General features: G+C 42.2%; 1 protein-coding gene across 3 annotated transcripts in view; it reads right to left on the minus strand.

The window, feature by feature from the left end:
* Positions 1 to 7,477: 7,477 nt before the first annotated feature.
* CSGALNACT2 (chondroitin sulfate N-acetylgalactosaminyltransferase 2) overlaps positions 7,478 to 15,272 on the minus strand; it is a 39,878-nt gene continuing 32,083 nt past the window's right edge. For all 3 annotated transcript variants that reach the window (XR_013996726.1, XM_081104454.1, XM_081104453.1), the window contains 2 exons: positions 14,963 to 15,044; positions 7,478 to 9,742 (listed from right to left, as the gene is read on the minus strand). Coding sequence is in view for 2 of the 3 variants with exons in the window: in XM_081104454.1 (XP_080960580.1) it covers positions 9,450 to 9,742; positions 14,963 to 15,044 (375 nt within the window). In the remaining variant the exon portion in view is untranslated. The remainder of the gene's footprint in view (positions 9,743 to 14,962; positions 15,045 to 15,272) is intronic.

Consider the following 15,272-nt stretch of genomic DNA (forward strand, 5'->3'; position numbering starts at 1 on the left):
GACTGGAAAGACCGGTCAACCAGTCGCTATGATGCACACTGACCACCAGGGGGCAGACGCTCAATGCAGGAGCTGCCACTTGGTGGTCAGTGATCTCCTACAGGGGGAGCGCCACTCAGCCAGAAGCCAGGCTCACGGCTGGCGAGTGCAGCTGCGGTGGCAGGAGCCTCTCCGGACTCTGCAGCAGCGCTACTGAGCAGGGAGCTGCAGCAGCAGGTACAGCAGGCCGGGATGAGCGTGACTGGTGTGGTGACCGGCCGCGGTTCAGGCTCCTCCCCAGCTGCCTGCTGCTTGGCACACTGCTACATCCCCCAAGGGGTCCTGGAATGCAAGTGACTATGTCATAGCTTATAAAGTAATGCATCCCACACACAGTTAAACAAGGAAGGTTACTTCTGCAGTATTTGAAAAAGAGATCTGTGGCTGCTTAATCCTAAATCATCAGAAGAATCTCCAAAATGTCCACATCCTGTTTATTCTACATGGGGGTGAACATGCATTCCTATATATTGGGAACAGTCTCTTAGATTTAAAAATTAAAACCTGGCAAGGCTACTCTAACACTGAAGAAACAGGATGATGCAGTGATGACATGCATGGACTCTGGCTTGCACATTTTGTGGTCAGCCCTGATTTGGACACTTATAACTGTGTGACAAAGCCAATTACTTAACTTCTCTCTGCTTCAGTTTTTCCACCCATAAGGTGGGGAAAATGGTACTACTGCCTCAGAAGGATCATGTTACGTACTCCTTTTAATAATCAGGGCAAAAAAAAATGTAGCTGCCCATACAGCAGCAAGATGCCTTTCATCTGTATGAAAAGTATGGTCACTGGTGCATGCAGCATCCCAGATTGCAAGAAGGATGTCCGACTGCCGGTTTAGGCCCGATCCCATGGGATCGGGCCTAAACCGGCAGTCGGACATCCCCCGAGGGGTCCTGGATTGTGAGAGGGTGCAGGCTGAGCTGAGGGAGGGACCCCCCCCCGCCCCATGCACAAATTTTGTGCACCAGGCCTCTAGTTTGCAATATAAAAATCTGACAAAAGACTCACACCCAAAGTACAGAAGTAACTCCTAGAAATAAAATGTTTAAAAAGGCAACTAAAAAATGGCAAAACTTTAAATAAACATTTTACAAAAGGAGATAAATGGCCAATAAGCATATGAAAAGATACTTAACATCATTTCCTTGATGATAAACTATAACCAAAACGGTAACTTTATACAGGGATTGACAGAAGTAGTTTTACAGTGTGAGTGCATGAAACAGTTTATTTTCTTGTATTATTGTTTAACAATAATAATGAACAACTATAAACTAACACTTGCTCACCTTTGTATACCCAACAGAAATTAAAAAGTCTAAATTAAAAACATTGAAAATACTGTTTTGGGAGGATGTGAAGCTGGATCTCTTACATGTAGCTCGTAGGGGCGAGTTATTTGAAAGGATTGGAAAAATCTGCCAACCTCTGGCAAGGCTAATAATAAAAGAGGCACAAATAAACAGTATCAGGAATGAAAGAGAGGCTATCACTACAGCTCCCATACATACTACACAGATAATAAGAGGACAGTGCAACAACTTCAGAGATTTCATCTAAATTTACAAATTTATAGTATAAATTTCTAGAAAATGTCACCTTACCCAAAAGAACTCAATGAAAACTGACTAGAAGAAATTGAAAATCTGAACAGTTCTACAATCATTAAATAAACCAACGATAAAAAAATCTTTCCTCATAGAAAAGTCCATGCCCAGGTGGCATTCAGGGAGTTCTGGAAAATATTCAAGAAGGAAGTAGTTCCAGTCTTACGAAACTTTTCTAGGTACAGAATAAGAAGGAACACTCGTAACTTATTTCATAAGCTAGCATATTTTAATAGAAAAGGTCAACAAGGATGAGAAAGGAAGGTCTGAGGCGTTCTTACCTATGAACATACATGAAAAACACCTGAAATACACATACTCATGTACACATAAATACACAGATATGGCCCTGACCAGTTTGGCTCAGTGGATAGAGCATCGGCCTGCGGACTGAAGGGCCCCAGGTTCGATTCCGGTCAAGGGCATGTACCTTGGTTGCGGGCACATCCCCAGTAGGGTGTGTGCAGGAGGCAGCTGATTGATGTTTCTCACTCTCTATCCCTCTCCCTTCCTCTCTGTAAAAAATCAATAAAAATATATTTTAAAAAAGTACATAGATACGCACACACTCAAGTGTCTGTGTGTATGCAAATTGGATCCAGCAATCTATATATATAAAAGCCTAAGCGACCAAATGACCAGTCAACTGGTTGCTATGACGTATACTGACCACCAGGGGGCAGACGGTCAATGCAGGAGCTTCCCCCTGGTGGTCAGTGTGCTCCCACAGCCAACCTCCTGCGGCCCCTCCCCCTGGCTGGCCGGACCCCCGATTGGCCCCTGTGCATGAATTCGTGCACCAGGCCTCTAGTGCAGTGATGGCAAAACTATTACACGCGTGTCAGAGATGACACGCGAACTCATTCTTTTGGTTGATTTTTCTTTGTTAAATGACATTTAAATATATAAAATAAATATCAAAAATATAAGTCTTTGTTTTACTATGGTTGCAAATATCAAAAAATTTCTATATGTGACACGGCACCAGAGTTAAGTTAGGGTTTTTCAAAATGCTGACATACTGAGCTCAAAAGATTCGCCATCACTGCTCTAGTGTGTAATAAAGATAATACATCATGACCCCACAAATGCAAGGGTACTTCAGAAAACTGATTAACTCATTTCACCAATTTAACATATTGAAGATAGAAAAGAAATCATGATCATCTTAATAAAGTAAAAGTATTTGACAAATGCTCTCCAGCATGATAAAAACTCTCCAAGCAGTGATAGAAGATAACTCTGTTAACTTTATAAAAGGGTATTTAAAAAACACCTCCCGTGAATATCATACTTAGTGATGAAACACAGCACATTCCCCAGGGCTTTGGAAACATGGGCAGGAAGTTCATTATTATCATTTCCAGTCAACACTGCGTGACAAATCCTATTTAGCATAGTAAAACCAAAAAAAGATATAAAAATTGAAGGTAGAAACAAAAGGTTCACTACTCATATATGATTATATAAGGCAAAAAATGCAAAAGAAACTACAAATACATTTTAGAATTAAGTGTTTTTGGCAAAGTTGCTGAACATAAAAATCAAATTTTTCTCTAGACACCAGCAATAAGCAATAAAAATAAAAGATAGTTACAGTGGCATCAAAAATGCAAAACATCTAGGAAAAATTTAAAAATAATACTTGTTTAAGTCCACTATATTAAAAGTATAAAACTTAATTGAAGACAATAAAGACCTAAACAGATGGTTCACATTCAAGGATTAGAAGACTCTATAGCATAAAAATGTGAATTTTCTCCAGTGACCTTATAGATTCAATGAGACTTCAATCAAATTCATAAAAGTTTTTGTGAAAATTAATAAGCTTATTCTAAAACTTATATGAAAGTACCAAGGCTTTGAATAGACATTTTTTAAAACAGGGCAAGCTCTCAGAGATGATGACTTGTATTAGGTTACAGAAGTTAGACTGTGATGAAATGGCATGGTGATGGCCTAATTGAACAGATGAGACCCCAAATCAGACCCGTGAAAGTATGGATGAGAGTGGTTTTGCAGGTCAGTGGGTAAAATATGGACCTTACAGTAAGGTGATGCTGGAAAGAAGTAAAATGTAATCATTACCTCACACAAATTCACAAAATCTCTTCTACTTAGGTTAAAGCTCTAACGGAAAAGCAAAGCCATGTTTGAGGTATTCAGAAGATAGTATTATTCACCAAGATATATGCATCCCTATGTCCATTGCAGCACTATTCACAGTGGCCAAGACATGGCAACAATCGAAGTGTCTTTGGATAGATGATTGGATGTGGTACATACATACAATGGATACTACTCAGCTGTAAGAAAGAATGAAATATTGCCATTTATAACATGATGGATGGATCAGTATGGTGGTTACCAGAGGGAAGAGGAGTGGGGAGCTCATAAAGGGGGCCAAATATTTGGTGACAGAAGATGATTTGACTTTGGGTGGTGGGCACACAATGCAATATACAGGTCATGTATCATAGAAGTATACACTTGAAATCTGTATAATCTTATTAATCAATGCTGGTCTAATAAATTGAATTAAATGAAATAAAATACATTTTGGTTCATATTTCTTCTGGGTTTAGATTAAGCAGATGACAGAATCAGATGGTTTTTGCCTCTCCCATTCTCCCCCAGGGGAGGTCTGAGTGAGGGATGAGGCAAGAGGCCTGTAGGATTGCCCTGGGAAAGCTGAGGAGTGGAGAACAATGTAACCCCCCTAAAGTGCATCATAAAGTCCAACTTCCTTGGTAAAAAAAAAAAGAGGAGGAGGAGGAGGAGGCTGCAGCAGTGGCAGCAAGGAGGCAGGAGGAAGGGGAAAGGGGAGTGGGGGAGGGGGAAGCAGCAGCAGAAGGAACATAGCTTTAAGATATCCTTCCCTTTGAGGGCATACATCAATAATAAAAAGTAGAATACATAAAGGAAGATTAGTCACAGTAAAATTAATTTTTATTCATCAAAAAGTACCATCAAGAATGGGAAAAGACACATCCTGGGAGAAGATATTTGCAAACCTGTAACCAACAATAATTGGTATCCGGAATATGTGAAAAATTCATATGAACTGTTAAAAATTGACAAAAAGACTAATTCATGCCTAAACCCACTAGATTAGAAGAATTAATAAGCCTGACAAAATTAAGCATTGGCAAGAGTGCGAAGTGAACTCTCGCACAGTGCGGGCTGTGGTCAGTGTACTTGGGAGAATAAGCTAAATGAATGACCCAGCATCATCCCTCCTAGAGAAATTCTCGCACACTGTAAGAGACCCATAAAATAGCATTTATAAAAACACTGCTGCCCTAGCTGGTTTGGCTCAGTGGATAGAGCGTCGGCCTGCAGACTGAAGGGTCCCAGGTTCGATTTCGGCCAAGGGCACATGCCTGGGTTTCAGGCTCGATCCCCAGTAGGGGGGGTGCAGGAGGCAGCTGATTAATGATTCTCTCTCATCACTGATGTTTCTATTTCTCTCTCCCTCTCACTTCCTCTCTGAAATCAATAAAGAAATATATTTTAAAAAACCAAACAAAAAACACTGCTTGTGACAGCAAAAGCAACAAAAACTATAGACAACTCAAGTATCTATAAACAGTAGAATTAATAAATAGTGTAGTATACAGTACATGCCACTTAATGACGGGACACATTCTGAGAAATGTATCATTAGGCAATTTCATCCTTTTGCGATCACAGAATGCACTTAGCAAACCTAGATGGTACAGCCTATTGCACACCTAGGCTATATGGTATAGCCTATTCCTCCTGGGCTACAGCCTGTGCAGCATGTCACTGTACTGAATACTGGAGGCAATTACAACAGAATGGTAAGTACTAGTGTATCCAAACACATCTAAGTATAGAAAAGGCACAGTAAAGATACAGTATGAAAGATAAAGTGGAACACCGTGTAGGGCACTCACCATGAACGGAGCTGGCAGGACTGGAGGCTGCTGTGGGTGAGTCAGTGAGTGAGGGTGAGTGCCAGGCCAGGTCATGACTGCCCACTGCTGGAGACTTCACACACCCTGTACACTCAGGCTACACTACACCATGAGATTCCCTCAAGCACAAGAGAAAATGGTGCAATCAAGAGCAGCAGTAAACATGAGACGTGAGCGTTATGCTGCACAGTTTCACAGACTTTCTCTAAGTGGGAGTGCACTCTAAAACCATGGTAACAAGTATAGTGAATGCAGAAACCAGTAACACACTCATTTATTATCACGTATATGTACTGTACTGTATTGTATGACTGGCAGCACAGGTTTGCTTCCACCAGTATCATCACAAACACGTGACTACTGCATTGTCTCTCCAGAACTACAATATAAACTCCACTATTCTTGTTCACGGTTGCACTCCATGTCTAGAACGGTGCTAAGTAAGCATATAGTGGGGTTTCAAAAAACATTTGGAAACAGTTGGTTTAAAATGCAATGGTGTGCTCCATTATAATCCTATGGGACCACAGTCATATACAATGACCCATTACTCACCAATAGGTCATTACATAGTGTATGACTGTATTCATACAGTGGCATACTAGTCAGTAATAAAATAATTTTGAGATTAACATGGGTGAACCTCAAAAACATAGTATTGAATGGAAGTTAAAAATAGATAATTAAATAATCTAGATAATAAAAGCCTAAGCGACTGTTAGGGAACGACCAGAATGACTGCACGCTATGATGCACACTGACTACCAAGGGCCAGATGCTCAACGCAGGAGCTGCCCCCTGGTGGTCAGTGAGCTCCCACAGGGGGAGCGCCACTCAGCCAGAAGCCAGGCTCACAGCTGGCGAGCGCAGCGATGGTGGTGGGAGCCTCCCGCATCCAGGGCAGCACTAAGGAGCACCAAGCCAAGCTGCAAGGAACAGCGAGCAGGTGGGCAGTAAGGGGTGAGGAATCCCGGACTGCAAGAGGGCGCAGGCCGGGCTGAGGGACCCTCCCCCCCAGTGCACAAATCTCATGCACTGGGCCTCTAGTAATGTATATAAATTCAAAAACAGGCAAAACTGCCCTGGCTGGGTGGCTCAGCTGGTTGGAGCATTGTCCTTTCACCAAAAGGGTTGAGGTTCGATTCCTGGTGGGAGCACATACCTACACTGTGAGTTCAACCCCGAGTTGGGGCGCTTATGGAGACAACCAATTTATGCTTCTCCCTCACATTGATGCTTCTCTCTCACTGATGTCTCTCTCTCTCTCTCTCTCTCTCTCCCTTCCTCCCTCTCCCTCTCTTTCTAAAATCAGTAAACATGTCCTCAGGTGAGGATTTAAAAAAGTAAACAGTTCATTGGGTAGAGATACTACATACACAGTTGGGAAAACTAAGAAGAAAAACAAGTGGCCCTGGCTGGTGTGCTCAGTGGTTAGAGCGTTGGCCCACACACCTAAGGGGTCACATGTTCGATTCCTGATCAAGGGCACGCACCTGGGTTGTAGGTTCAATCCCTGGCCCAGGTTGGGGTGCGTGTGGGAGGCAACCAATTGATGTGTCTCTCTCACACTGATGTTTCTCTCGTCTCTCCCCCTCCCTTCCACTCTCTAAAAATCAATTGAAAAAAATATCCTTTGGTGAGGATTAACAAACAAACAAACAAAAAAGAGAGAAGAAGAAAAATTACCACAAAAATCAGGAAGTGATTAGAAGGGGTACACGGAAGACCTTTCACTGGTAATGTTCTATATCCTAATTTGGGTAGTTGGTGCCCTGCTGTTGCTTTATTATTCTTTAAAGTACATAATTACACGCTTTACACATTTCTATACTTATGATATTTCACAACAAAAAGAAATTATCACATTTTCATTTAATTTTTGATAAAAAATACTTTATTGGTACCGTTTAATGTCAAAAACATAGTACTGTTTTCATTGTTTAGCTTCCATCTTTAAATTAAAAGCTAGTTTAAAAAAAAACAGAAGAAAAGATAAAATCATTTGATTATGTCAAAAAAGAAGCTGAAACTTACCTTTGCAAATAATTAGGTTCCCTCACTTTTCACTGGTCTTCATAATAAATAGTTGTATAAAAATGAGACAACAGCCTGAATAATTTTGGACATTTTACATATTTTCAAAAATAAAACAAGCCTAAGTGCTACCCCAACTTAAAACTTATAAGAATAATTAGTAAGAGTTATTGTAAAATTGAATTCATGTAGCACCAAGAAATTTAGAATTTATAATATTTCAAATGGTATGATTTACTGAGCCAAAAGAGAAATGATTTTTCTTCTGTGATTTTTCAGGGGTTTATATACAAATAGAAAGAATACAGCATAGGTCCCTTTTTAAAAACCAAAGATTCAAAAATCTATGCATGCCTTTCACCGTATCTCTAATTTCTGGATCTAGCAATTGACCCTATGGTAAAAGATCCATGTTTGATAAATAACATAGTATAGTCCTATCTGAATATAATTTCTTATTTATCTTTTCTCATTAATATAATTTATACCTCAAAACATCATTCTATCTGCAAGTAATATATATCTCTAAAACAATTCTATAATTCAGATTTCATACTGCTTCCCCTTTTCTCAAATCAGTGTGATCTTATGGCATATCTCATTAAATTGTTTTTTTTCTCTCTTCAGTGAAACTCTCAAAGTATTATAATGCAAATTCATATGTAGAGATAGTAACTTATTAGGAAAGAAGGACAGTAAATACATATGAACCCATGCTAAATGAGATAAGACAAACACACACAGCACCATGCTATGCTCATCTATTTTGAACCACCCACCACTAATGGCCCTGATAGTGCAGGCTCATGTACACTGATGCTCCCTGACACCACCAGTGTCCTGTACTCCAACACAGTAAGTGTCTGTTAAGATGTTTCCATGTTGATTTCAGTTTGTTCAAAACAGTCTACACTCTACAGCAACTTGACTTCTAATCCCCAAAATGATGACAAAGTAATAACACTTTATATTTTAATCAAATCATGGATTCTCATCTAAGTATTTCCCACAGTTACCCATTTGTTTAAAAACAGACATTGAGGGGACTAAGCAACACCGAGTTAAGGGATCTTTACTTCTGTTTCCTCCTGATTGGGGATTTCAGATGTGTCATGTAATTGTCCTCTGCTTCACTGAAAAAGGATTCTTCAAGCAACTGACCAAAAATCTCCATTTAAAAACCAAGCAACAGCCCTGGCTAGGTGGCCCCGTTGGTTGGAACATGTCCCTTATAACAACCAAAGGTTGCGGTTTTAATTCCTGGTGGGGGCACATACCTAGGTTGCAGGTTCAATCCCCAGAGCGCATAAGGGAGGCAACAACTGATATCTCTCTCTCTCTCTCATCAATAAAAAAATAAAAATAAAAACCAAGCAAGTTGACTCAGTGGTCAGCGAAGAGCCCTTGTCCAGACACTCCATCTGTAACTCTCTACCTCTGCGGGAACGGGATGCTCCTTATTGACCATCATCACAACACATTCTATCCCTTAGCCCAGATGCAACCAGGAAACATCAGAACATGGACTCGGAGTACAAACTAACTCAAAACGACTTTGGGACCAAACACCAAATTTTGATTTATCAATGATTCCATAGTGCAATATTCTCACAAACAGGCTTTGCATTGAAACAGTTGCTTTTTCTTCTCATATGAAGTTATACTGCTACGGTAAAGTAATGTCGGAAAGAGCACAGAAGACAAGCATGTATTCTTTGAAAGAGGCACTGCATCTGGCACTGGAATTAAGGCTAAATAAATAGTGCTGGTTGTGGTTTGCTGCTGGTTTATGGTTCAGACTAATGTGTCGATGGTTAGGTTAACCAACAGCTTCACTATTTGTCCGGTATGCCTGCTTGCGAAGATGTGTCTCTATCTCTTCCCTGAAGACCAGCATTCCCATGTGCGAGTGAGAGGCTTCATTCATGGCTTTGGACTGAATGCACATGCGGTACTGCTCAGGGGTCAACTCGTCAGCACAGCGTTTCTCATGCCACAGGTGGAAAAGACCCGGAACAGGGGTCCGAATCACAATCAGGTCACCGTGTAAGTATTTTCGATAAAGATGAACATCTTCTCCACCCCAACCTTTAACTTCCATGTCAAATCCACCTGTAGGATCAAAATTAACACTCTAAGTAAACTGCCTGGCAGCCAGAACAGTTAAACTGGGGAAGTCTAGTTACCAGATGACACCCAGGAACTCGAGGACTGTTGTTGAGTGTTGGAATTAAATTAAATACATATTTGATATTGCTTTGTAAACTTGAAAGATCTATAGAAAATCTTTAGAAAGTCAAGTAAAGAAGGAAATATAAATCACCCATAATCTCACCACCATTAATATTTTATTACATTTTCTTTCTAACCTTTGAAATGCAAGTGTTTCTGGGTCATATAAAACTTACCAACGGGGAAACATAGAAGAAATGGCTAAGCTGGAGATATAAGTCTGAGAATGACTACACAAAGGATTTAAAGCCACAAGGAATGGATGAAATGACTGGTTTACAAGGAGCGTAGAGCCCAGGTCTAAACAGAACTGCCAACATCTAGAGGTTAAATAGGCAGAGAAAGATAAGAGACTGAGAAATGGCCCCAGAGGGAGAAAATATCACAGTGGTCAAGTGAAGAGAGTGTCTTGAGGAGAAATGGTCAAATATATGCAGCTGCTCAGTTAAGAACATAAAATGAACCATAAATATCACTTATAACCTCACATAGAACAATTCTGATGGAGTAATGGGGCAGAGGGCTAACTAGAGGGGGCACAGGAAATGGGAGTTAAAGTTGAGACTAGATTGAGCTAAACAAAAAACTTTTTAAAGAAGCACAAAGAATATTTCTTCAAGTAGATTCTCAATGCCACTGGCTCCTCTCCTTCTGGTACCTCTATGATGTAGATGTTACACTTCATGTTGTTCCAAAGGTTTCTTAAACAACTCTAATTTTAAAAAAAATGTTCTTTTTGCTACTATGATTAGGTGTTTTCTGTTACCTTGTCTTCCATATCATTAATCCAATCCTCTGCTTCATTTAACCTATTGTTTATTCCTTCTAGTGTATTCTTTTTTAAAAAATACTTTTTATTTTTATTGATTTCAGAGAGGAAGGGAGAAGGAGAGAGAGATAGAAGCATCAAAGATGTGAGAATCACTGAATGGCTGCCTCCTGCATGCCCCACACTGGGGATTGAGTCTGCAACCCGGGCATGTGCCCCTGACCGGAATCAAACCCAGGACTGTTCAGTCCGCAGGCCAACGCTCTATCCACTGGACAAAACCAGCTCGGGCTCTAGTGTATTCTTCATTTCAGATATTGTATTCTACTTTCTGACTGGTTCTTTTTTATGGTTGTTTCACTTGGGACATGTTATTTGTCTCCGCATCTTGCTGCCTCTTTGTATTTGTTTCTGTGTGGTGCTGACCACACACAGCAGAATTTGATTCAGCAGGTTCTAGAGCCTGTTGAGATCTCCCTTTGGATGCGCCACTTCTGAAGCTAACTGGATTCTGCTCTGATGTTGTGTGAAGCTCTCAACTGGGTGTGTTGGTTCTGGGGTCTCCTGGGAGGGAGTCTGGTGCAGATCAGTATCAGACGCTGATTGTGACTGGCCCTGGGCAACCTGCTTGAAGTTACAAAGTGATCTACTTTGTGGCTGCCGCTGCATGAGAACCAAACTGTACACCAAGGAGAGCTTCCACCAGCAAGAAGCCTGAGGCAGGTCAGCACAAGGCCTCCACCTGATTCTACCTGCCTCCCCTGTTGGCTGCCTGTTAAGCTGGTTTCTGAGAGCCTCTGGTGGTACGTGAGTTGTGTGCGCTAGGTTCTCAGTGAGTCACCAGGGTGAGTGGTGTCCACCAGCTCAATACAGGTTCAACCTCCATGGCAGTGCTGAGTCTGTGGCCACTCAGCAAACGTCCCAGAGCACAACAAGGCTACCTGCCACTTGCCAGTGCCTGCAGAGCTTTGTGGTAGAGTGGGGTGTCAGGGAGTCATCAGGATGAGGCCAGCAGAGTTTATCAGGCCCAAACAGACCAAGATTTGGTTGTGTGAAGGGAGGGCTCAGCAATGGTCAGATGTGTGAGGGAAAAATGGCCATGGCCTAGAGCACGGGTGGGCAAACCTTTTGACTCGAGGGCCACAATGGGTTCTTAACCTGGACCGGAGGGCCGGAACAAAAGCATGGATGGAGTGTTTGTGTGAACTAATATAAATTCAAAGTAAACATCATTACATAAAAGGGTACGGTCTTTTTTTTTTTAGTTTTATTCATTTCAAACGGGCCAGATCCGGCCCGCGGGCTGTAGTTTGCCCACGGCTGGCCTAGAGCCACACAACTCAGCCTGTTCCAGATTCTGCCTGGACATCCCAGAGAGTTCAATATCGGCCGTGCAGGGTCACCAAAAACCCAAAGGGTGGGGCTGGTGGATCTCCCCTTAGTCACTAAGGTTTAGTGGGAGGTGCTAGCCAGGCTACTGGGATGGTGGGAAAAATGGCCTTGGCCCACTCAACTCAATCACTGACACCCCGAGTCTGCCCAGACCTCTACACCTAGGCCCAGGCAGCTGATTCCTCTGCAGGGTGTGAGCTCTGCAGCATGGGGCCGCAGGGAGTCCAGAGGTGGGACTATGCATTCCCCCAGGCTGATGCCATCTAGAAAGGTGAGCGCCACACAAGAAAGATGGCATCCGCAGTGTGTGAGAAGAACTGTGTGAGGGACCCTGGCAGCTGTCCCTGCAGCCACAAAACCCAGTCTGTCCTCTCAGGATTCTCATCAGCTCTGCCTTCCTTCTGCCAGAGCCCAGGCAGTAGCTGCGAATGAGATCTTGTGTGCTGACCTTTTAGGAGGGTGCTAGGTCGTTAGCAGACTCCGTCTTGCCCTGGTGGTCAGAATCCCAGCTGACTTTCACAGCCAGAGGTTATGTGGGTGCTTCTTCCACACAACACGTGGTAGTCTGGACTGGGGAACCAGTGTGGGGTTGAGACCCATACTCGTAAGGGGGAACCTCTGTAGCTGAGCTATCCCTCAGGAATCTCAGCCAACACCTGTGGAAGTGGCGCCAGCCCTTTCTGTGCCTCTGCCCTTCCTGCCAGTCTCCATGTGGCTTCTTCTGTAAACCTGTGAGCACAAGAATTCTGTTCAGCCAGTCTTCAGTTGGTTATTCAGGTTGATTGTTCTATATTTTTATTGTAATTCGGTTTGGTACTGGGAAGAGGTAAGTGAAGTTACACTTGGGCCGCTGACTAGTTCTTTTTTTATGATTTCTGTCCCCTTGTGTAAGGTCTTACTTGTTCATCTATTCTTCCCCTAAGTTCACTGAGCATCCTTATAATGTTTTCACCTCTGTATCTGGTAGATTGCTTTCCTCCTTTTTGTTTAGTTCTTTTTCTGAACTTTTGTCCTGTTCTTTCATTTGGGACATGTCATTTTGGCTGCCTCTCTGTGTTTGTACATTTTAGGTAGATTTGCTACATCTCCAAGTCTTGGCAGGTTGGCCTTTTGTAGTAGGTTTCTTGTGGGGCCCAGTGGCACTGTCTCCCTCGTCACCTGAGCCTGGTGCTCCAGGGCTATCCTTTGTGTGGGTTGTGTGTTCTCATCCGTTGTAGTTGAGTCTTGATTTCTGTTGGCACTCCAGCAGGTAGAACTGACTCTCTAACTGACTGGCTGTGATGACAGAGGATGAGCTGCTGACTGGGATTTGCTGTCGTGGGACTCTGGTTTCTTTGGAGCCCACCCTTTTGCTGTGTCTTTTTGGAGCTAATTGGTTGGTGCTCTAGTGTGGTCTCCATACAAGAAAGATGGCATTTAGTTCTGTTGGTCCTGGGGCCTCTTGGGAGGGGCTCCAGTGCAGGCCCAGGTCAGCCTCTGCCTATTCCCTCCCTGAGGCCACTTGGTAGGAGGTACAAAGTGATCAGTTCTTGGTAGCTGCCTGTTCTGGGCTTGGAGGCACCTGGGTGTGGTTATGCTGTGAATCAAGGCAGGCTGCTGTTAGTGCCAGGCTGAGGGTCACTTAGCAAGAAGTCCAGGGCATGCTGAGGCCAGCTGATGCTTGTCTGGGGTATGTGGACTTTTCAGAGATTTAAGGGAATTCACAGCATGGGTTGCAGCCCATTGCTTGTGAGGAACAGCTGCTGAAAGATGTTCAGGCCGGTGCACAGGTTGGATGGGGCGGGGTCTCAGGGCATCACTAGGGCGGTGGGAACTGTGTTATCTAGTTTCATGCAGACTCAGATTTGTCACTGCCTGCACCTGCAGGCTGGGTGGGGGAAGGGCTCAACAAAGGAAAATGGTGCCTGCCAGCACTTGTCTTGGACCTGCCTCTCCAGTGCGCACCCCAAAGCCCAACAGTTCAGTTCCTATTTGTCGCTGGTGTTTCTTAAGCTGCTGCCCCAGCACTGGTGGTCTGGGCTGCAGAGCCTGGCGTGGGGCTGGGATCCCTTGTTTCTCAGGGGGGACCTCTGTGGACAACATATCCCTCCTAATTCACATGTGAGTGTGAACTAGCCTGTTACACAACTCTGTCCAGTTAACAGTCCCGACATGGCTTCTTCTTTATATCCTTATATAGAAGAGTTCTGTTTACCTAGTCTTCAGGTGGTTCTCAGGGTGGTTGTTCTGTAATTTAGTTGTAGTTTTGATGGAATTGTGGGAGCAGGCAAACACAGTGTTCACCTACTTTGCCATCATGACTGGAAGTCTCACCCTGCTTTCTGAAACTGCACTGACACTATTTTCTGCTGGGTAAGAATGGAGTCGGGGTGGGGCAGGAAGCTTCAATTAAATTCTTCATGGTCATCTCTGGTTTAGGGGACTAAGCTAGTAACTTCTAGCCCCCCCAATTCTAAATTCAACCAGAGTCAGAGAGAGCAGCTGTTTTTTCATTTGTTTTAGATACTAGAATTTTGCATAACAGTTCAATAGACAATTAAAGGGGGTTTCATTTCTCAATAAAAACAAAAGCTTTTGGACTAGATAACTCAACATTACTTTCTGCTATAACAACCCATGATTACAACAGATCTATTGTTAGAGAATTCAAATCAACTGCAAATATGGTAACAAGTCACACAGATATCAAAACTAGTGTTTTAAAGAAACAATAATATATTACACTTTTATTTTATCTTTATGTCCTCATTTTTGCTATTTAAAGACAATATAATTATAAACTCACGTTGCCTTTCCTATATCCAGGCTCCTCTTTACAGCTATTCTCAGACATTTATAATTTAATAGAAAAATACTCAAATCTGAAACTTTTTAGAAATTTCCATAAGGTAGTACTGTAAATTCATAAAGTCCCATCCTTAAATGTAAGGTATACTTACCAATGGTCAGGAAATCTGATCGGTACTGACAAGTCATTCCAAAGCCAAAATCTCGCCAAAAGCCTGAATCCTTTTTGTGAACCTTACGTTAGAGAAAGATAAATAAATAAAATTAGCCCCTTAAGGACTAGAAAAAGTTTTAATCAACAATAAAAAATTAATGCTTTCCAAATAATTTTCCAGTCATTTATATAACTGATAATGAAAACATTTATATTATTAAATCCTTATAAAACCACAAAATATACAGAGTGGGGAATAAGGTTTACAGTTGTTTATATGGCAAATAATAATTAGTAACTAATAATAC

Source organism: Myotis nattereri, assembly GCF_964212035.1.
Source record: "Myotis nattereri genome assembly, chromosome: 13".
Lineage (NCBI taxonomy): Eukaryota > Metazoa > Chordata > Mammalia > Chiroptera > Vespertilionidae > Myotis > Myotis nattereri.